This window comes from Cricetulus griseus (genome assembly GCF_003668045.3).
Source record: "Cricetulus griseus strain 17A/GY chromosome 1 unlocalized genomic scaffold, alternate assembly CriGri-PICRH-1.0 chr1_1, whole genome shotgun sequence".
In the NCBI taxonomy this organism is placed as follows: domain Eukaryota; kingdom Metazoa; phylum Chordata; class Mammalia; order Rodentia; family Cricetidae; genus Cricetulus; species Cricetulus griseus.
In genome coordinates this window covers 55,519,447-55,543,608 of record NW_023276807.1, presented here as the reverse complement: position 1 = coordinate 55,543,608, position 24,162 = coordinate 55,519,447, and the positions used below count along the sequence as shown (strand labels likewise).

Here is a 24,162-nt window from a genome sequence, read left to right as displayed (position 1 = left end):
TTCATTAAGGGCACCAGCAACCATGAAGTGTGCTGCCTAGCCTCCAGGTCCATGGTTGTTTATTCTCTGCTGTGTCACTTCAGTTCGTCTCTGCTTAGTTCAACTTCTTCCCCCTTTATTCTGTCTTCCTGCTCTCGTCCTTGCAGGCTAACGGTCTTTGCTATCATTGGGATCAGGAGCTACAAAGTTTAATATGCATTTCAATTGCAAAAATATTCCCTGTTTTAGTTTTGTCTCAATTATATAATGAATATTTAAAGGGAACTATGGCAGGCATCAAGAAAACATAAAGTAAATTGTATACGCTGCTGCTTTGATCAATTCAGCCATCTCTGTTCTTTCCTCTCTAATCTTTTTTTCCTTTGGCCTTGCATTCAATATGTATCTGAGGATGACCTAGAAATTCTGATCCTTCTGTCTCTACTTCCTGAATACTGGGATTATAGGTGTAGGAGTTCGTAGTACTGAAAAATCAAACTTGGTGCTTCATGAAGACTAAGTGAGCACCCTACTTCCTGACCTACATCCCCAGGCTCCTCTCTACATCTTACTATTATTATTATTTTCTTATGAAGTAATGGGTTTCACTATGGCAACTTCATACATATATGACATGATACTTTGTTCCCTTCTTCAACTCTCCTCTGCCCATTCTTTCCTTTTCTCCAGTTACTTCATTTAAAAAAAATTAAAGTATCACAAAAATTGAGGCAAAGCCTCTTTCAAATTCAGTTTAGTTCATTTTAATCCTCAAAAGTAATTATTGCTACCATATTATTTACTATATATGATAACAGTTTGTGCTTATTTTTTATTGTATATGCATGCAGCCCTAACTATGTGATTGCATTGGGGATTGTTGGGATTCTGTGTAAACACTGATACACGGATCAGGAAGTCCCTGCAGCTCTGTGTTGCTCAGCACACTTTCTGCGTGTTTAAGTATGTTGGTGAATTCAGTGTCACTGCTGTAAGCCATTCTGTGCTTATTCCATAGTATTTACTGTTATCTACTTTCGAGTAAAAGCCACTGATGAATACCGATGATGTCTTAAAATTCATTATATTTCACCTCCACAAGGAAGCAACAGTTTTAAGGGGACGTGTCAGCCACACCTGGATCCTAACCCACATTCCTTTACTGGCTGTGTGATTTTGACTCAGCAGGTTGCTTAGTTTCTCAGACTGCTAGCAATTATACTATTTATATACTAGCAGTACTGATCTTATGCTGCTGTGAGGGTTAATTTAGGTGTACCCACAGAATGCAGTCAGTACTTGATAAAAGCAGATAGTCAAATAATGGAGCCATGGCGATTACTCCATTGCACAATGGTCAATGGTTCAACAGCTCACAGAGCCATAGAATTAGTGGTTGAAGTATCTTAGGATGCTTGAATTTTATTTGCAAAAGCCTCTCCAAATAGTCATCTAGCTTCTGCCTGACCATCTTCAGTGACTTGCAATTCTAAGAATGTCTGTCCCAGTTTTGGACAGCTCTGGGAAAATTATGCTTACTATAAAAGAAGGAATAAAAAAAGGCCTCTCCCTGTCGATTTTACAAAATTGGCCCTACTTCTAGCTAGCACTTGGGACCAGACAGAACAAGTCTAATCCCTCTTCCATATGACAGACTTTCAAATATTTGAAGACAAATATCTAGTCCCCATGAGTCTAATTATATTGAAAATTGAAAAAAAATAGTATAGAAAGGGAAGGAAGGGAATTGTACATGTCAGTGATGGATGAGGCCTCACATATTGAAACAAGTAGGGAAAGGCACAGACAAGTACCTCAGAACTCCTCTTTCTATGGGTTTGTACAAAATGAAAAGCTGTTGCTGGAACCTCCTTTGAGCAGATTTTGTAAGTGCAGCCGAATTTTCTATTACTGCCTTTTAGGGACCTGCCTTGATGGTCTTAACATAAGTGCTACCAAACGGACTGGGAAATAATCTTTAAACATATCTTATAAAGAGAGTCTTTATTGTAATCTATTGTACTTTAAGCCCAGAATGGATAATAATAGAAGGGGATGCTCTGGTTTTACAAGGCAATAATGTGGTGACTGAGCAGTCAAGCTTTATTGAGAGGCAGACTGTGGATAAGTTTATCCCAGAAAAGCTCTATCTAACATTAGCAGTCATACTAACATGTACTTCTACATTCTCTCTTGAGTGTGGCCATGACTGTGACTTCCACCATTTTGTTCAGATCTTCATTCAAACCTCTTTCTTTTCATTTTTGCATTGGTTGAGACTGAGGCCAGGATTTCACACAGGCTAAGCAAATGTTCTACCTCTGAAGTGTGCTGTCAAACCCCTGAAACCAGTTTCTAAAAGTGCCCAGAGACTAAGCGCAATGGCGGGCACCTGTATTCCTTGCTACAGGGGAGCAGTGGCTGATGGATCACTTGAGTTCAGGCATTTAAAACAAGCATGGGCATTGCTGTAGAGAGACCTAGTTTAAGAAGGGGGGAGGGGACAAAAAGAAAGAAAGAAAAGTAAAAGGTAACAACAGTGACATAATGCCTGCTCACTGGAAGAAAATCACGAAGACCTGAACTTCTGATTAAGCCGTCTTCCTTCCCAGGTTGTGTAGACACTCTGAGCCTGCCTATTTCCTGCACGATTTCAGTGAATCTTATTATGAGATCTAGACAAGTAATTCCTCCTTAGGGTCTGTAATGGGAGGCTAGGGTTGGTATTAGAGAGCTGATGTCCTTAGGCTAGGTTTTGCCTCTTGCACTGCTCACAAGCTAAGGACAGCACTTCCATTTTTCAGTGGCTCTCTCTCTCTCTCTCTCTCTGTGTGTGTGTGTGTGTGTGTGTGTGTGTGTGTGTGTGTAGAGTGATAATTTTATAAAATCATATTGAAGGTGTTAAATTCTCCCACTTCACAAGTGAGTTTAGGTTTCAGTTCTCTGAGAAGGGCAAAAGGTGTTTCTCTCACAAAGGGCCATTTATCCACAATGCCCTTTCATTCATGGTCAAGGGAGAGAACAAACACAGGGCCTAAGTCAGCCTCAGAGTGTCTCAAGCACAAAACCAGCAGCCCCCTTCTGAGTCATGTCCAGACTTGCCAAAGCTTGTACAAATATGTTCAAAAATGATAAGGGTAAACTACAATATTAAACCTAATAATTAGTGTATTAAATGTGTACTAATGTAACTACTGCTTGCTTAACCAATCATATTTGAGATGACCTAATTAATTGTTCCTACAATTCCCTTAGCTATGATCCTGCATGCTCATCTCAGTGTAGTCTCTGTTTTGTATAGGTGAATGCCCCCACATGGATGCTGGAATATTAATAAACTCTCTTCACTATTATATAATATTTGGGTCTGGGGTCTCCCTTAAGCATTTTCTCAGACCCTACATTATTAAATTCAATTTTACATTTCCACAATAACATCTTATTGCCACACAACCACACTTGCTGGTCTGGTGGTAGTCTGTGGTTATTTGCTGATTGTCACAGTTCGGTTTCAACTGAGTTCTTTCAGTTCACTAAACCCAATCTGCTACTTTCTTATCTTCTCTAAACTACTTCATTCAATCTTAGATTGAGTGATGAAGACCCATTAAGTGTGAGGAACTAAGAATCTTAGTCTCAAAGGAGAGGAGAACTCTGATGCAAGTTCAGGAGGGAAAGATATCAAAAACAGAAAGACAAAAAAAGGGTCAAAAAGGAAGTTTGACCCTATACAGATATGTTTCAGTGGTGATCATAGATCAATTTACAAAAGCTTTTAAAGTTTCTCTAAAAGCTCATGCCAGTTTTGGTAATCTCCATGAAAACTATGCTTCCTTGTAAAGGAGAAAATGTCTTCCTACAGTTACTACAGAATTGGTCTTAGATCTACCACAGGGAACAAGACAGGACAGGTCTAATTTGTCTTTCATGTGACAGACTTTCAAATATCTGAAAGCAAATATCAAGCCCTCCTGAGTCTAATTATACCTAAAGTGGGAAAAATAGGGAAGAAAGGAAAATAGGGGGATTGATACTTGTCAGTGATGGATGAAGTCTACCACACTGGAATTGTAACAGTTTTTTTTCTTACTTCTACAGGCTAACCACTGCACCACAGCTATATAAAGTAATCCTTTGGTAATGCCAGGATTGACAAGGACTGATATAGAGACAAGGATGGAGGTTGTAAGAGAGATCATGTGACTTCTATCTCACTTTGTAGCTTTTACCATGGAATCACAGATGTTGACAGCAAAAAAAGGAAGGAAAAACTGCTCAGGAAAATGTAAATGAAAAACACTACAGAAGTGAGAGTTGAGAGATGATGCCAAACAGGAGGGTCCCAGAAGATTTCCAAGGCACACATGTATTGTCAAGGAAAATATCTGAACCTGGACAAAAGCCGTGCAAGTAACTTTTCAGTGAAGTAATAGGGGTGTCTAGCTGACCTTTTGGGGATTCTCTGATCCCATGGGCCTGTGCTCCTTTGACTGACCTCTTTTGACTTGGTTACCCTGGTGTGCAGTAGATGTTAAATTATAGAAACTTGGAAGGAATTCAGAATACTTCCAGTCCACAGCAAGGCAAGTGATTTTTACTAGCTGTAACTGATTTCAACTTCCTCTATTAATTTATTGTTTTCTGTTGTGTCTTCTTTCTCTCCCAAAGCCCATCACCAGGTCACCTCTACCTCCTGAATGGTAACCTTCATAGGCCTCTGGACATGCACCTATCTCCCATTCATGTCAACTGAAAAACTCTCCTGTGGAGCCTCAAGAATCAGCAAAATGAAGAATGTATGGAGAAAATGTATTACATTTAAACAATGGAGTATTACTCAGAAGAAAAAAAAAAACAATGAAATCTTGAAATTGCAGGCAAATGGATGGAACAGAAAGAAACTATCCTGAGAGTGGTAACACAGTACCCAAAAGACAAGCATGGTATGTACTCACTCATATATTGATATTAGACATAGAGCAAAGGACTAGCAGTCAACAATCCACACTTTCAGAGAAGCTAGGGAACAAGGAGGACCCTAAGAGAGAGGTAAATGGTCCCCTAAAGAAGGGGAAAGGGACAAGAACTCCTGAGAAAGTTGGGAGCACATGGTAAAAAAGAGAGGGAGGGAGGAAAAAATGAAGAGGAGAAGAGGAGTAGGGAAGAAAACAAGAAAGATCAGGAAGACTGAGTCATGGGAGGAATAGAGTAGAGCATGAAAAGAGATACCTTAATAGAGGGAGACAGTATAGTTTTAAAGAGAAATCTGGCACAAGGAAATGTTCAGATATCCACAAAGATGACCCCAACTAAGAACCTAGGCAGTAGTGCAGAGGCTGCCTTTGATGCCCTTCCCCTATACTAAGATTGATGACTACCTTAATTGCCATCCTAGAGCCATCATTCAGTAATTGATGGAAGCAGAAGCAGGCACCCACAGCTAATCTCTGAGTCATATTACTGGAATCCAGTTGTAGAGACCAAGTAGGGATGAGCAAAGCAATCAAGACTGTACTGGAGAAACCTACAGAAACAAATGACCTGACCTAGTGAGATCACAGGGACCTCAGTTGTAAAGATGGGGAAACAGCATTGTACCTAACCAAGCCCTCTGAATGTGGGTGCCTGTTAGGAGGCCTTGGCAGTCTATGGGACCTCTAACAGTGGAATCAGTAATCATCCCTACTGCACAAATGGACTTTGGAAGCCCATTCCCTATGGAGGGATACTATTTCAGGCCAGATATATGGAGTAGGGTGTAGGCCCTCCCCCAAATGATGTGACAGACTTTGATGATTTTTCCATGGAAGGCCTCACTGTCCTTGGGAAATTGGTGGACGCGGGGTTGGGAGTTTGGTAGGGGGCATGGGAGTATGGGAGAGGGAACAGGGGAATTAATATGTAAAATGATTGTTTCTAAATAAAAAATTAAATAAATGACAAAAAAGAATCAGCAAAATGCCTTATATCCTCACTTGTATTGTTCAGTGTTTCCTTCTTGCTTTTTTTTTTCTGAACTTCTCTCTCTTTTCCTTAATCTGTTGTGCTTTTAAGTAGCTACTATTTCTCTCATTTTTTTCTTGCCCCTGGAGATGGGGTGAAGAGAGAGCTTGTAGGTTCAAGATACCTTTATTCAGATAAATACCAGCCAAATGCATGCCATAGCGTGCCAGCAGCAGCCAAGCAGCCTCAAAGGTGTGGGCAGGCACACCTGTAGCCAGCCTCTAATAAGCATGGCTTACTGTCCCCTACAGTGGGGTAAAGTTCTCCTTCCTTCTCATTGCTGCTTACAGACTGCCCATCCTTTCTCTACCCCAATATTTTTTATTTCTGGTGCTGCTATTTTGAAAGATTCTGCCCACCACCTGTTCCAGTTGCAGTCATCTACGGATACCTGCATTCTCCTTGTTCACAGGGAGTTTCTGCTTCTTTGACATTCCAGTCAACACATTGCTCTTTTATTTTATTTTATGTGTATACATGTGTTCTTGTGCTTGCAGATCTATATGGGAGAACTTTGGGTGTTGTTCCCCAAGGTGCTGTCGCCTTGTATATTGAGAGAGGGTTTGTCACATGCAGGCTCAACTACCTAGCCATTGAGCCTCAATGGCTCTCATCCATTGGTCTCTCACTTTCCAGCACTGTGTTTATAAATTCATTTACTCATGCTGGCTTCCTTAAAATTGTGGGTTCTGAGAGTTAGTTATATGCCCAGTCCTTTAATTTTTGCAAATTTCAGTTTACATGGAGATGCTTCTTCTACTCCTCCTCCTTCCTTCGATATTTGATTCTACAGTGACTTGGTTTTCATTCCACACAAACTCTTTCCCATCACCACTTCATAAATCAGTGGCTCTCATCTGCAGACAGCTTAGTTCTCTAAAGGATATTTGGTGATTTCTAGGGGTGTATCTAGTAGATGCTTCTGGTATATAGAGGCCAGCAATGCTGTTGAAGACCCCTCAGAGCTCAGGACAGCTTCGTTCAATGGTATGTCAATAGGACAGAGGAATTCTGGAAAGCCTTTGTGTTTACAGCAAATAGTCCCTACACAATTTTAGTATCAGGCATCTTAATTTCTGAATACCATTCTCAAAAGAAATGAAAATGAATCCAACAAATCTATCTTCCTCATACAATAAAACCCTCAAAAGAATGGACTGGGCTTGGCTTTCTTTCAAAAGAATGGACTGAGCTTGGCTTCCTTGCCTTTCCCCATTTAAATATATTCTACTCTAGTACTCCATCTAAACTGATCTTTAATAATTTAAAGAAATATATACCTGATGAACTAGAGGGACATCATGAATGCTTACACAGATGGACATTTTAGCATTACCTGCCAGAGCTCATCAAGCACTTCTTTGTGAACTTGTCTTCCATTTTCTTGGCTCACAACATCCTCAAAATCCTCTCACCTGAGTGGTCACACTTCCCAGTCTCTTCCGATTTCTTCTGATCAGTGAAGGTCATAATCTTCAAGTTCCCCAGGGATTGATGACAATGTGTTTCCATTCTTTTAATACCATCAGTTGTTCTTTGTGCTTCACAATCACATATATTACTATGGATTTCAAATTTCCTATTAGATGTCTAATAGGTATTTTGAACTGGACAAGGAACCAAACTCTTGGTTCTTACCTTTTTGTAAATATCCATTGGCCAAATTCTGCCATAATAATGTCATCTCAGAGTCCCTTTCCCAACATCTATCTGTTTCATGGAGAAGTTCTGTCAGCCCTACCCTTCAGAGTGTATTGATGATATTTACATCTGATCACTGCTCCTGTAATTACCAATAGCTGGGCTCTCCTGGGGATTTCTTCAGTAGCGCCTCTTACGAATCATTCCCTTCTTCACTTAGGATGTACACTAGTCACTCTCTGTTCCTGCTGATGTCATTCAATACCAGCAGTATCTGTTCACATCACACAGCATAAGCCACAGCCATAGAGAAACACACATGGTCTGTTCTCTTCTTCTCCAAGCCCATCTTTAACTCTCAGTAACAAAACTCCATCTGCACTGATTTCACTACTCCTTGAGTAGATCCAGCATTTGGCCATCTCAAGGCCATGTAGAGGTCTTTTCTGCTGCCCTGCATCCTCTTCTTATTTCTTTCTTATCTGTTTATTTAGTGAGAAGCTACCTTCTTAGTGAGGCCTTGTGGGATACTTCTGTTTTAAAATATCATGGAGCCATGCCCTGCAAGCTCTATTCTTCCTCCTAGCCTATTTCTCCCTTACCCTTTATTTCTCTTCTTTACTTTCTCTCATAACACAAAAGTGAAATACTTGCAAAATTAGGATGTTTAGTTCACTGCTGTATTCCCATTGCCTATCCTTTAATATTTATTGTGTACATAGTAAATATTATTTTAAAATAAACTCAAAGGTTGGGTAAAGCAGGAAAAAAACAGAAGGCACAATTAAATTGTGAAATGAATTTCCTTATTGGCAAAGATTTCAAAAGAGAGTAACAGGAAATAACTAGAGTTCCATAAGAGCTGGGAAGAGACACAAGAGCTTGCATATTTTTCAGTGATGATAAATACATGGCTGATTTGGGGTTTTTGTATAATTTTACTTATGACATTGCTAGGAATATATGCATATTGATAATCTTTCCCAAAGTATTTGGAATTTTAGGAGAGAAATTGAGAGAAGAAATGGTTTCTGGTCTTGCACATTTTAGCACAATCATTCAACTGTGGGATAGAAGGAGATGAAGGAGCAAGTAGTCATCACCTAGAAGTTTGTATGTACATTTCTTAAAAGCTGGTCTATAATAACTAAATTCTGACTTCTTATTTATGCATTAACAGCTAATGTGATATTTTCATTTTATTACAAATTAAAGTAGCTCTTACTAAAATAAAAATAATTTTCCAATTTAATTCTTGTCCTAGGATATTGTTGATGCTGATTTTGTAGATGGGAAAACCACAAAAATATAAATGTGTTCTTTGAGAGCAAAGAGCAGAGCACTCCATCTGCCTGGGCAGCTTTGTATTTGTAACTGGATTTCAACATTCCCAGGAAGGAAAGGACACATTGGATTTTGCTTCAAGCCTACAGAGAGCAGGATCATTTGACACAAGTTATTTAATTGCTTCTAAAGATGCCTCCAGCCTTTTGTTTTTAAAGTAGTCTTTGTGAGGTTTAGCAAAGAATTGATAACTCCTTGTCAGTCTAAGGATAAATTCTAACCAATAATAGAGAAATGCAATTTAGCATTCACAGGCCAGAAATAAAATGCTAAAGATGTTGGTATGGGCTTATAATGTTTGGATGCATGAAGTTTTGCTATATATTAAAAGAAAAAAAAAGGCAACTATATGAGGGAACAGAAACTGATGGTAACCTGGGTTAAAATAATTCAGGGTAGAAGATATAGTTTATCTTTTGTATGTCTTTAACAAACACTAAAATCTCAGAATTGAACTTCAAGATGTCATTTCGTGCTCATTAAGTAGGTGGCAGTTGATAAAAACTTTAGAAAATTTAAATTAGTAGCCTTGGATGAGTGATCAGTCAGTGTGTGAGCATAACTTCATTTTTCTTAGTTCTTCTATGTGTAAACTGATTCAAATAATAGTGGTGGCTTCATGTGATCACCAGAAGGTTAAAGGAATAAATCCATGTGAAAGACCAGCTTGTGGAATATACTGACTCAACTAGTTATTGTACTATAAGAGGACTCACCATGAAAAGACCTCTGTCAATCAGCTTTTCCTCAATAGCAAAGCACAGAATCATCTCCTACTGACACAACACTGAATTCAGGAACATGCGACTCTAAGAAATGTGTGCACTGTAGAATTAGAGTAGTCTCTCTTGAATGAAATTCTTGTTAATATGTTATCAACATTCTTTTCTGTTCCAGTGCTGTTCTCCCTTTGTTTTGTGTGACAAATTCTTTCTGATGGAGAAATGAAAGCCATGACCCACATTCTCCAGCATTTCCTGTAACTGTTTTATTGGTTGTGATTTGATTTTGTAGCCATTCACATCAAGGGTTGGATTCTATTTTCCTTCCATGTGTACATGCTGAGTTTGTGAGGCCAATGCAGTAATGCATGAGTTTCAAAAGACTTAGCACTCTTGTCTCAGATCTTGAAGATCCAAAAATGCATAAGAATAAAAAATGGTAGTTATTTCCAGCTACAAATAATGGAATTTGGTATACAATGTTACAGACATTGTATACCGATGTATACAATGTATAGACAATGTTACTAGACATAGGTATAGTATTAAATCATATCTAAATCTTGGTTCAATGGTAAATTATATAAGTAACTTCTGTAACTTTGTAACCTGCAGTGTTTTTCTTTCTTAATATTCCATGCTTGCCAATTTTGTGGCATTTGCTACTTGATGCTATGTAATCTCTTGATTTGAGAGTCAGTGAGTCAATAGAGATTGAGTCAATATCATTCAATAACCTTCAAGGACATCATTTATGGATGCCCTTTTTATAGTGGAGAAGTCTGGAAGGTGATGGTGCTCAGACAGCTCATTGTTGGATTTATGTACAAATTCAATTTTGGGATCTTCAGTTAGCTGAAAACCAGGAAGTGGTCAACTCATTGCTCAAGTAATGAGGATATGCAAGAATGCTATATTTTAAATGTTTACATTTGTCTTGGTGATAGATACACTTTAAATATGCATTTGTCCCACCAGTGACCTCTCTAAATTCTCCTCTAAAGTCATTCTATGGCTACCTAATTTATGTTTTCCACAGTCAGAACTCAACAAGGACAGATGCTTAGTTTTGTATATATGTTTTCATGTTTACATAAGTGCAGGTACATGAATGTAAGTGTGTGCAAATATTTATGTGTGTATGAAGGCCAGAGGATCTTGGGTATGGTTTCTCATCCATCAGCTGGAATAATAAATGAACCACAATACCTTTTTTTGTAGCACCTGGAAATTGAACTCAGGTTCTCATGCCTGCAAGATGTTATTGTCAGTCTTGATCAATTACTTCATTCTTAATGAACTTAATAGAACTATCCCTTTTTAAAAGTGAAGAATTTCTTGTTGAATGTCATGGATCCAGAGAATGGCAGATTCAACAGCCAAGGTCACATATGTGGAGAATGGTGGACTCAATTACTATCCAAACCCGTCTGGTTTCAGACTCTTTCAGCTAAATATTCTTCAAAGTGTGTTTAAAGTTCGATGGAGATGAATGCTCAATCCCCCTTTGTAAGTGACATGTAGGAATAGGAGCTCTACCTGTCTTTTCTCTTTTACTTATCAAACTGTGAAGGATGAAAAATTCAAATTACTGCTCCTCTACATGAAACAGAAATGTTAAATATCATGCTTATTATCAATGCTACAAGCTGTAAATAGTATAATCATTTGAGTGAATAGGTAAGTTGTCATAATCAAATATTCACACATATCAGCTGTATAGGCAAAGCCCACACTAACTGAATCCATTCACAATTAGAATTGGTTCACACAACTACGGCAAAGCACTGATTTCATAGCAATCTAATAGGTTTTGCTGGCCTACTAGCTACCTTTGGAAGCTATGATGTACAAAGAACTACTTCCCAGCAATCTGAATCATGGGTTGTCTTAGTGTGTGTGTGTGGGGGGGGATCTGAGAAATAGAAATGTAAGCCTAACCTTTTTGGACCATGTAGTTCTCCCTCATGCATTGTCTGATGGGCTTGTGGTGGGGTGGTAAAAGGATGAATGTCCTCACTGTGTCTGTGAGTAGCTCCAAAGTTTTCTTCTGATCAATGTGAGACGATGTAGGCAGAGCTTTACTGCTGATTTTAAATATTTAAGCTTCAGAAAGAAGGGGAGATGATTTCAACTAACTCAAAACTGGGAGAATCAGTGATAAAAAAAGATAAAAGTAAGCCAAATTTTCAGGATTTTCTGGACAGTTAAAACAACTACATTTAACTTGAGTTGGCCCAAACAAATTTTAGCTAGAAGAATAGTGTGAGCAACACAGAGATTGAGATGAGATTAATGCAGATCAGGTTAAACCTAGAATAAATTATTCAAAATAATGAATTAGATTTTCCCATAAAATTTGTCCAGTTAGCAGCCAGGTATGTTTGTACATACTTCTAATCCCAGCACTTGAAAAACTGAAGCAGGAAGATTGCTCACAGCTTCAGAGCCAACTTGGACTTTGTGTCAAAAGGAGTGGAGGATGAGAAAAAAAAGAAAGAAAAGTTTGTGTGTGTGTGTGTGTTAATGGCTTTGGAGAAACTACTGGTTTAAGTCACTTTTTAAAAATCTTCTTTTAGAGAGTCACCAATTACTTTAAATAAGTTAGAAAATAATTTTGAGTAGACCATATTATTTCAACTCATATCAACTCTATAAGATTTCATATTAAATGCCTAGGTAATTTTCCATATTCTAAACTTTATTGAAAAGAGAATCAGGCAGTCAAATGTGGTTGAAATGTCTAACATTCTACATATTTTCCTACTACCTTTCCATAAATGATTCTACATATTGTCTTACTGTTTTAACACTGCAAGGCAGAAAATGTTTAATATATTTTTAAAGATGTTTAAAAGATATGTGCATTTATGCACAGGTGTCTGTAATTATACATGCATGAGGGTACCCTTGCAAGCTGGGACAGGGAGTTGGGGTCCCTAGAGCTGGAGTTATAGACAGTTGTGAGTCCCCTGCAGTGGCTGTTGGGAACAGAACCCGGGTCCTCTGGAACAAGAACACATACACTTAGTCATGGAGCCATCTTTTCAGCTTGAGGAGTGCATTCTATAGTGTATAAAGGTACACATTTGGGGGTGTGCAAAGGGCATTTCTGTTATGGTTAGCCTATTATTACCTCGGCATATCTAAAGCTGCTCCCTAACAAAGGAGTGTGTGTTTGTGTGTGTGCATAACCACATGTGTGCAAGTGTGTATTTAGGTGACTTTTGATTCTTAGAAGATAATGTATTTGATTCAAATGGCTCATAGTGTTTTTTTGAGGCCAGAGGGAGAAGTGAGTTTAGAGGATTTGAAAACTGTCCTTGAGGAGAACATCCCAACACCTGCTAGGATATGAAAGAGTCCTCACTGAGATTTCAAAGTCCCACTCATGGAGCATATCCTAAAATGTCAATAAAAGACTCTTTATTCATAAATAACTGATAAGCAGTAATTTATGCCTGTACATTTATCTTGAAAAGTCGATAACCATCCATTTTTTTTTTTGCAAACTCTACATAAAACATCCAAACGGGCCATTTTGCTCAGTACAATATAACATAGCTGTTTGGCATTACCAAATATATATGTATATATATTTATAGATATGTACATGTGCTGAAAAAGAAATCACTGCGTCCTTCTCTAAGGAGTCCATCCAAGTATTTACTGTACAACATTCAGAATTTACACTGATAATACAAGGCACAAAAAGTGTGGTATGAAGCCAAGGCCATGCTTTTCTTAGACCCTCTCCTCTGGCTTGTTCATTCTTCCAGCTTCATGTCCAAGCTAGTGTTCAGCTCTGCTTTAGATATTATTTCATAGTTTTTGGCTTTGAACACACCAAATAAATGTTGAGAGTAGTATGAGTTTGAAAAAAAATTGAATAATTTGAAAGAACACCCCTATGTACCTTCCCAAAATAAAAAGACCAAAAATGAAATATGTTTTAAATTCTTCCATATAGAAGGAGGGAAAAACATCACTCATGTTTCCGACTTTGGGCTAGGAAAATGGGCCAGTATTCCTCTGCCTGCTTGGGTTTACAATATTTCTAGGTCATGATTTCCTGGAGTGTGTGTATCAAACAGACCTAATTATGAAGAATGGAAATTCTGTTCTTCATCCAGTGTGGAGAAGGAGACAGCTGTTTTCCTGACTGGGGAATTCTGACACTTGGGTATCTCCCCCTTTATCGAGAAGGTTTCTATGGGAGCAGGAAGCATCTCTGAGAGGCTTTATGGGGGGTTTCTTTACTCAGCTTTTCTCCCAGGAGGCCCTGAGGGCTCTAGCCAGATGACTCTCCCTCTTACCACTCCCCATGCTTGCTAATGAAGGAATATTAGAGTTGCTGCTTCCACATTTGTGCAGAATGCCTGTGTCTCATGAAAGGATGTCATGGCATGACATTCGGCTTACATAGTTCCCTTCAATGTCACTTTCATCAGAACCCCAATTAGATCACCATCAACTAGAAATGTATCAGATTTTAAGGTTATTGAACAACTTCCTCAATTGTGGAATTTAGGTATGAATCATGCTTGAGTTAGGCAGAATTTTTTTTTAAGAGTTAGCCAAATTTGAGACAAAAGGGCATATTCATTATGCCTATGCCTTTTGTGAAAGTCTCTGACACATATTTCCATTCAGTTAAAGAAAGACATTACCAAATTCACTTATATATAGTAGAATCTACGGTATAACTTTGTGGAAAATGATACAACTCCTATTGAACTTGATAATGGTCAGGGCAGGGAGAATTTTAGGCTTAGGCCTAGCTAGGATGCTTACGACCCTTTTTATCTTTGGATTCAGATGCATGGTAGGTTCAAAGACATGAAGTTGAAATGTTACTGTCTTAGGCTCACTTTGTGAGGACACTCCAAATCCATGATCTTCACAGCAAAAAGGAAAAAGCAATGAGTAGCTGCTTCAAAAACCACAATTATTCTATGCGAGATAAACTTCCTACTTCAGATCACAGTACTACACACTAGTGACTAATAGCCAGGCCTGGTGCCATCCCCATTGATCCTCAGAAAATAATGACAGTCGACAAATTGCCATTTTAGTTTTGTTGGTGACCCTGTAGTGGGGATGTGAAGAGTCCACGGTAGACACTGGCTCTCCTAGAGTTGCTTCAGGAAAAGATACCACATGCTGTCAATACAGCCAAACAGCTTTGTCACCTCAGCTTTTGAAAGAGTTTGGAAAAGAAAAACACAAAATATGCAACACATCTAAGATTAGTAACATTTTCACTTTTGTGACATTTGACAAAATACATTTTTGCTTGTAGTTCAGGAAAATTCTATGCGGACAAAACAGTGGCAACTACAGAAACGATGGCCATTCAACTGCTGGCAGAAAGCATCAATGCTCAAATACAGTGCTATGACAATGAACACCAAAGGGCTAATAAAATGTTGTCACCTTTGATAAGCCCACATTTTTGCTCTCCCAGGTGCTGTGGCTGTCACCTGTAGTCCAGGCAATGGGAGTTACTAAGGATTCAGGCTTTGCAAATGCTTCATGAGAGACAGAATGAAAAGGGGCCACATAGTGGGCCATAGAGGCACATTTCTCAGCTCCTTCCTCATTTTTGCTGGAATAAAGACCTCAGAGAATGCTGCCTTTAACATGTTTGATCGCTCTATCATTCAACACATTTTCAGAGGCCAGAAAGACCAAGAAATCAAAAACAAAGTGTCTGAAAGGAAAAAAAATAAAAACAACATATCCCAAAGATTTTGTTAACATTCTGAAAAGTCACAGGTAAATTCGGTGAAAGTGTATAAAACCATTCATGACATTTTAATTTGTTACCTTTGCTTCTCATGTTTGATAGTTAGAGGTTTTGTTGTGGAAAAAAATTACTGCAATAAATCCAGATACTTTACTCCAAAGAGAACCCTGTGTGATTTGACTTAATAGTCCTTCTCCTAGCTAAATGAAAGAAAAAAATAACAGGACAACAGCAGTTTGAGATAAAAATAATAAAAAAAATAAGAGAAAAGTTCCTCTCTTTAAAGGGAGCTCTATCAATTCCTTTGAATCTCATACAAAAAGGCCAATAAAATTTTTGTGGGAGTACATCTGAGTTTTATGAGTCTGCCTGCACTGGTAAATGCAGTTTGCGTTTAAATCCACAGAACAAGCTTCTTAAAGGACGTTAATGTAAAATGCTATGACTATATATGTGATGTTGTAATGAGCATAAATTAACTTTATGATGATCTAGTCTGGCAAAACTGTGGATCACACCATTTTGGTGGCATAAATTTAATTCATGTTTTAAGTATGATTATTAGACTTAATATCTCTGAGCACTGAGAAATTTGGCATTAAGTAGGATATTTTTGTAAAAATTTTATGTAATTTATCAAGTATTTAAGGCCACTTTTAGTTTTTGCTTCATCTTGTACTAAGACAGTGACACTCTGAAATTCAGTGCCTAGAGTAATGAGTAAGTTTCCTCCAAGTGGGACATTTGTGTTGTGACAGGTGAAGATAATGGAAAAGCTTGAGGTCATAGTGAATCATACTTTCAAGTGTGAGCTAAGATGGTGTGACCTGCAGACCCTCTCCCAACACATATAATCCCTTAGTCTGAAAATCTCACAAACCAGGTTCTCTTTGAAATTTCATTGTAAAAAACATTACACAACCCTGACATGCAAAGACTGCAGAATTTAACATATTTATTTCAAAATCCTGTGTAGCATCCTAGCAGAAATAAGAGAGATGTAAAGAAAGAAACACAAAAAGTCAAGGTGAATCTCACAGGGTTATAGACTGGATGTGAGGTGGTTTGTGTTAAATTCCCCCTTATTACTGCATGTGATACTATTCTCAAGTGCACTTAAAAACACAGGCCAAAAAAGAAACAAAACACGAATCCTGAAACCAACGGGGGAACTGCAGACACTTTAGGATCAACATTTATGTTGTTCATGTTACCTCATCTTAAAATGTCCTACATAGATGGCAGGAAAGTACTCACAACTTTTATCTGTTTATAATATTATAAAAAAGTTTTAAAAATCTACAAAGAACATTTGTAGGCTCACGAAACAGATAAACAATTATAAGGCCAATTGGGAGGGAGAGAAGAGAAATGGATAGGGCAGGAAATTAAAACAGAAATCTTCCAAATGGACATTAATATACGATCTCTCTAGAATGTGTTGCAAATAGCTTATTACCTAACAGGGGATGCAGATTCCATCTGCATTCAGTCCTGCCACTCATCACCTGTCTGATTTGTTACTTATCACCTATTTCCATCTCTCTTTTTTTCAAAAAACTTGGTAGTTATGTCAAGCAGTTTTATGATTTTATGCTCTTTCTCTTTCTTCTTCACAAGGATGAATAAATAAGTTGAGAATACTAGGGAAAAGGTGTTCTCCGGGTCCAGATATGGGATTCTGAGTAGGTTTGACAGTTCTAAGTTGATTTGTTTCTTTACTAGAATAAGCCTTTGGTTCCTGAGCAAAGCAATATGGGTTGTTTTGATTTGCACATGACAAAGTCTTCTCTGTAATATAGGTGACCAGATATATCACATATTATTTAGATAAAATGGCAAACACATTCAAGAGTTCTTCAATGTCTTATCCATGGGATCATAACTTCAACCTGTCTTTAGGTCTTTTCCACTTGGAAAGAGATTGAAAACATTTATTTTCAAACAAAGGATCCATAAAAACAAAAGCATAGTCATATCCTCATTACCAAGGATTCTCATTTCTCCTATTTCTGACCATTGTTTTTCAAATGTAGTCAGCCTCAAAGTTGCTAAGTAGCTGCCTGGAGTTGAATGTAGGTGTCTGTCTAATTGGGCTGTTCTCATTGAGGACAGTTACTGAAAGCATCCCCCAGAAGATGAATATATCTGTTTATCTTTAGTTTCCCAGGGTTATTGGTCAAAATGTCATCAGATACAAAAGTGTAGGAAAGCATAAGATGAAGCTCACAAATAATCTACAACAACACTGCTTTATATTAATAAAAGTCATAAAATGAGAGCTATGAGCTAACAGTACTAAGAAGAAAGTCTATACTGTGAGGCCAGGCAGTCAGAGCCCAACGTTCCTCTGCATGTGGTTCCTAGGACAGTGTGGTAGGGTATTCTGTTCCTTGGATGCATTTACTCAAGTCCTACTCAGAAATACTATCAGGTAAGTTTCCAGAAGGTGACAGCAGATGTCATGTCCTAAAGCTCCATTGAGACACACTGTGATGACATACTATAAAAGATTAGAAGAGTCCAGAATCTGGATGGAAAAACATAGTAAAACATACCTCTTATAGGAAAAATATCAGAGAACTTGGGTTAACACCTATGCATTTCCTAAAATCAGGCTTGCTCAAAGTCTGGGACATCTGCTGTCTATATATTTTCCTAGACCTGGGACAACCTCTCCTGTCTCCACTCCATAAAGTGAGCTGAGTTCTAACAGCACTCTGGGATTTGAGTAGTTTGGTTGGGAACAGAAGTTGCTCCACTCTGTGAGTTAGGAGAAATATGTATCCATGTTGAAATGTATAACCATGTTCCTTACTTCCTCCATACTGCAATCTATCAGGATGGGAGGAGAAATGAGTCTTGTTTCTAGGGAGAAAATGAAGGTGAGGTACCAAATACTAGTTTGAGATCTATCTTGCTTTTCAATGTTGTCCCAATTAAATGACTCATATAATAAGTGCTGGTGTGATGTACTCAGATTTTAAATTCTAAATTCCCTACCCAACACTGGTGACATCATACTAATAGGTTGGCAATCTGGTTTCACTTCTGAAAGCTATTCTTAACCACAATTTCCAACATCCTAGATGCTAGTTGGTTGGAAACTGAAAATCTGGTATCAGAATCAGCTGGCCTTGTAGGGGAATTCATTCCAAAGCTGTTTCCAAACATGCACTTAATCTCTGCCTTCCGAGCTTAGTGTAGTGTATCTATTTTTCAGAACTACTCTTATCTACAGTTACTTCACCTCTCCCCTCAGTAGTCCAAATATGAGGAGTATATCCAATGTTAACCTGTGTGTAGACCCAGAGGAGATTGCAGGGTCTTCTTTTTTCCCCCCACTATTAACATGTTTTACCTACATCGAACTCATTTTCTTCAACCAGGGATTTTCACTGACTCTCAATAAAGGTTAAATTTCCCCAAATGCTACTGTGCAGAAATCTGCCTCTTCTTCCTCAGTTGAAGCCACTTGCCCTGAGGCTAGCCATCACTAGTGCTGCCTCAAGAGAGGAAACAGGTTAGAGTCCATTTTGCCTGCTGTAGTTGAAGTCAGCTTCCTCAAGCTGGGACTCTGTGATGTTTGATAGTTTTGTGTGTGTCCTCCCAATCTCTTCAAGGGCACAGGCGAGTGAGTCAAGATCCCCATCCTGCTGGTGACGAGCTTCCCAGAGGTTCAAAATGACAGCAGAGGGGCTACTTTGTGTAGCAAAATACGATAAATTCCTAGATAGAAATAAGCAAGAGGTAAATAAATGGAAAGGATGAGACAGATGATCACTGTAAAGGAATTGAAAGAACTTTCGAGGTTTGTTTATTTATATTTCTATGTGTATGCCCACTTTCACTTGTACAGCACAAGCATTCAGGTGCCCCAATAAGCCAGAAGAGTATGGCAAATCTCCTGGAACTATAGTTACAGGCAGTTGGGTGCTGCCACGTGGGGATGGGAACTGAACCAAAATAATCTATAATAATAACACTAAGTCCCTCTAACTGCTAAGCCATATCACCAGCCCCTAAAATGAACTTTATAAGAGCAATAAACAGTGACAGAAAGTTCCATAAAGGCATGCCTGAGGCATTCTGGTTTGTATCCCAACACTCAACTACAGCTATATGCTAGAATGATGCCTGTGGCTTTCCTTTTTGGGTCTTGCCTTGGTTCTTGTCTTTCTTAAGCTGCATGTATAAACATGTATGTATGATTCCCTCCTGATTGTTTTCTTAAGATGTTCTTTTACACTAGTTTATATGATGAGGAAAACTCATTCCTTTTTGTTTTTTTCAAATATTTGACTCTCCATCTCCTCCACAAATATAAGGCCTGCCAAGGTTTTGTCTTCAGTTTCTGACCACCCATTCTTTGGTGCTAAATGTGTAGCTCCCATTTTTTTTGGCTAATTGAGCTGTTTATTGGGTTTATTATAGCCTTAGGGGTTGTTGCAATTATACATCTATCTACCACTTCAAACTCAGTGCATCAATTCTCAACTGAATGCCTTGGAATTGTTAACTATAAGCACCAGTATTTATTCTTCTTCTTCTAATCCCTTACATTAGGATGTTCCATTATGACCCTTGCTCTTCCATGTTTCTTCAGTTGATAAACTCACCAGCTTCTCCCTTCTACTCCCAGATACAGACTTCATTTACATCTCAGCACCTCAGAATTTGTATTACAGCAAAGAACTTGGAACTCTGTATCCAAAAATGAATGCTGCCTTCCTACATTCTATTTATCAAGTCACAATAAATGGCTATCATCGTCTGGCCCCATTGAAGCTATGTAGATCACACACACACACACACAAACACACACACACACACACACACACACACACACACACACACACACACACACACACACTTCCCTTTCATCTAATACCTCTACTCTCTCTACTTTCTTGACTACAAAATGCTGAAAGCTAAAGATCATATTGAATCATTTCCAGAATCTGCCATGGCATTTATCATAATAGAGTGACAGGTATTTATTCAACATCCATTAGCTGACATCAACTGAGTAATTGATTCTTACATGTCTTTTGTAGATGATATAGTGTCCTCAGTGGATGAAAAGAAACAAAACCCAACCTTTTAGACAATAACTTTGCTTTGATGAGGACTAAGACAACACAAAGAATTAAAGGTCACTGTTTTTCATAGGGAATTTTACAGTAAGGACAGAAATGTCATCCATGATGAAATTTTAGTGTTTTGAAAAGATTTTGCAGAGCCATTCCTATTTTAAAGATAGTAAAACATTCTACCAGCCTTCCCAGCAGATGAATACAAAGTGGAATCCTGTAAGGGGCACTGTACAAGAGAAGATGAGCTTTCAATCATCTATGACTACTTACAGGAAACACACACACACACACACACACATTTACAGTCAACTGGTTGTCAAATGGCATAAATAGCAGGATTTTTACATATACCTTTTACCAAAAACCATTTTAACCAACAAAGGGAGAAGGCCAGCTCAGGAATATCGACACAAGTCTCTAGTTTCTTTCAATATTTTCTTGTCTTATTCTGTCTGCCCCTCTCCCTCACCTTCCCTCCCATGCACCTACCCCACACAGCCCTTCCATGGTAACAGGAACAGCAAACCTGCTGGAGTACTTAATGGGATTCTTGTTCCTTTGATTTGAACATTGGTACTTTTTCATGTGTGGGGGAAGATGTTTCTAGAAGTTGCTGGATCTTACAATATCCCCCTTCCTAAGACTAGGGTGGTACAGAACTAGAAGGTATAGTGGGAAAACAGGCACGCCTAGAGGCCAGGCTTCAGTAGACTCTGGCTAGCTGGTGTGACTATGTCTTTCCATATCAGTTAACAGCTTCTGGAAGGAATAAAAATCTTTATGATCTTTATTCTTGTTAAAAAGCAAAACTCAGAGGCTGCGCTGTGGCTCAGTGGTAGAGGTCTAGTCTAGCCCTGGACCGGATCCCTTGCATCCCTTTTTCTACAAACAAAATATAATATGTAACTAATAGAGCAATATCAGCACTCCATTTTACTAAGGGATGCTGCTGCTTTGTATTTTCTGTTAAACAACATTAGACATTTGTACTGTGACTGGAATCATAAAGATCTCAGTGTAGTACATGATGTATTTCAGAAGTTGACAAACCTACAAAAACTAGATAGTAAATAGTTTTGGCTTTGTGGTTCACAGACAACCTCTCCAACTGCACCCTACCATGGCACTACAAGAGCAGACAGAGACAATGTTCACGTGAATGATGGCTGTGTTCCTATAAACTTTATGGAGTAAAGCTGAAATTTGATTGTCACGTCCTTTCCACCTTTCTCACAACATTACTCTTGTGGCATTTTCCCTCCTTGATATATTTATAGATGAAACAACTATTCTTAGCTTGTGACAGACAGTGAAAGGACCAGATTTGCCCTGGAGCCATTGTATTGCCTCTGTCCAGTGCTCTTATGACTTAACTAGATGTCCAAAGCTGGAGCCATTCCAAAGAAACTAAGACCAAACCTCTTTCCTTGTGTTTCATTTGAAAATATTATCTAGATGTCCAAGCTGAGCCCCAAGGTAGACAATCTGACTGCAAACTCAAAGACATTGATCCTTTTACATGTTTAGGGATCTTTGGCACTTGAAGAGGAAAGCTGTAATAACTAAATAGTGAAAATCCTCAAGCTTATGGGTTTCAGGTGGCAAATCTTGGTCCCAGTCAGTTTTAAAAATACCCAGGAGCCCATGGTGGGTAGGAGTTCTGGATACACAGCCCAGAAAAAACAAGTAGACTAGACGATGACTTCTGTCAGCTGCATGGCTCTGGGAAACCCGTGAATGTTCTGATTTAGGGTAGGCATCCAGGGCTAAAGAAACTGAATGTCTAAAGGAGCCAAAAATAAAACTCTCAGTTGGCACAGATCTGTGAACATACTGTAGCAAGTGACATGTGTTTCCTCAAATAACTTTTAGACTCATTCTTTGAATTTACACAAACACACTCAGTATAACATATAAATTCTAAGTTTCCATTCATTTTAGTAGCTATAGGATCGTATCAGTCTTAATCATATGCTCTGCCTTGTCCTTAACAGGCATTCAATTAAAGGGTATTTACTTGTCTATAACAGAAAAAAAACTGTAAAAAACTAAACTAAACTCTTATTGCAACAGGCTGTTCCTAAAAGATCATGATGTTGTTTTATGGGGTGCATATATGCAAATGCAATGTTATTTTTTTAAACGTGGTAGGCCATATATACAACTGGTTCTCTCCATACTTTTTAAAAATTTTTTCAGATCCCAAGATATGATTCCCACTTTTCTTCACAATAACTCTGATGCATTTGGGGACCAGCTGATAAAAACAGAAATTTAGCAAACATTACCAGTAAAAAGTGGAAATCATCTTGATTTTAAGCTATTTCCCAAGTCAGTCAATGGTTCCCTCTCCACTCTCTGTGTGTCTGTCTCCCTCCATCCCCTGTCCATTCCTCTCTCTGAAATGAAGAAGACTAACCATTACTCCAAATTAAAAATTCTAAATATTCAAAATATAGCTGAAAACAACTAATTTTCTTTCCCTACAGAAAAATTTAGAGATCCAGGGTTTTTATTATGCTCATTTAAGAGACTGCAGATTGTTAATCTATGTACTAAACTTCAGAGAACCTTGTGCCATAGTTTTTTCAAATTCTGTCCAACTGAAGTAATTTAAATAACAAAGATTATTTTGGGTGGTACCTCACAGTAATTTCTCATCTACCATGCATATGTCATCTACCATGAAACAGAAGGTCTAACCACTGAATTTCAAGGTTGACTTTAGAATCTTGAAGGTTTTCAGTTCAAGTCATTTTCCCAGAACTCTAGACTCAAATGGCTTGGTCCTTATTGGGACGGTTACTGAGTATGCACAGAAAAACTATAAGATACTGGAAACTAAGGGTCACACTAAGATAAAACACATTTATCTATATAAGTTCATGAGGTAGTGATGGCTTATTAAATTTAAGTTAGTCATGAATCTCATTATCAGGGGAGGGCGTTTAAGGTAGACTCTCCTCTGTTGCTTAGATTGTTAGTTGGTGGCATCCTTGTAAATCTCCAGACATTTCCCTAGTGCCTGATTTCTCTTTAAACCAATAATGGTTCCTTCTATTATGGTATCTCTTACCTTGCTCCCCTCTATTCTTCCCCCCAACTCAACCTTCCTGCTCACTTTTGTCCTCTTCACCCCTCCTCTTCTCCCCTCCTCATTCTCCTAGCTCTCTCTCCCCTTCCCCCATGCTCCCAATTTGCTCAGGAGATCTTGTCCCTTTCCCTTTCTCCGGGGGACCATTTATGTCTCTCTAACTTACATGCCATCTTAGAGCCTTCATCCAGCAGCTGATGGAAGTAGAAGCAGACACTCACAGCTAAACACTGAACTGAACTGAAATCCAGTTGCAAAGAAGGAGGAGTGATGAGCAAAGGGATACAGACCAGGGTGGTGAAACCCACAGAAACAGCTGACCTGAACAATGGGGAGCTCCTGGTCCCCAGACTGATAGCTTGGAAACCAGCATGGGATTGATCCAGACCCCTTGAATGTGGGTGTCATTGAGGTGGTCTCAGAAATCAATGGGGCCTCTTGTAGTAGATCAGTACTTATCCCTAGCATATAATGGACTTTGGGAGCCCATTCCACATAGAGGGATACTCCCTCAGCCTAGACACACAGGGGAGG

The 24,162-nt window shown here is 38.5% G+C and overlaps 1 protein-coding gene across 6 annotated transcripts in view; it reads right to left on the bottom strand.

Moving 5' to 3' along the window:
• Positions 1-18,962: 18,962 nt before the first annotated feature.
• The window catches only part of Unc5d (unc-5 netrin receptor D), a 510,504-nt gene continuing 505,304 nt past the window's right edge, over positions 18,963-24,162 (bottom strand). For all 6 annotated transcript variants that reach the window (XM_035452950.1, XM_035452951.1, XM_035452952.1 and 3 more), the window contains one exon: positions 18,963-19,167. In XM_035452950.1, coding sequence (XP_035308841.1) covers positions 18,963-19,167 — 205 coding nt within the window. The remainder of the gene's footprint in view (positions 19,168-24,162) is intronic.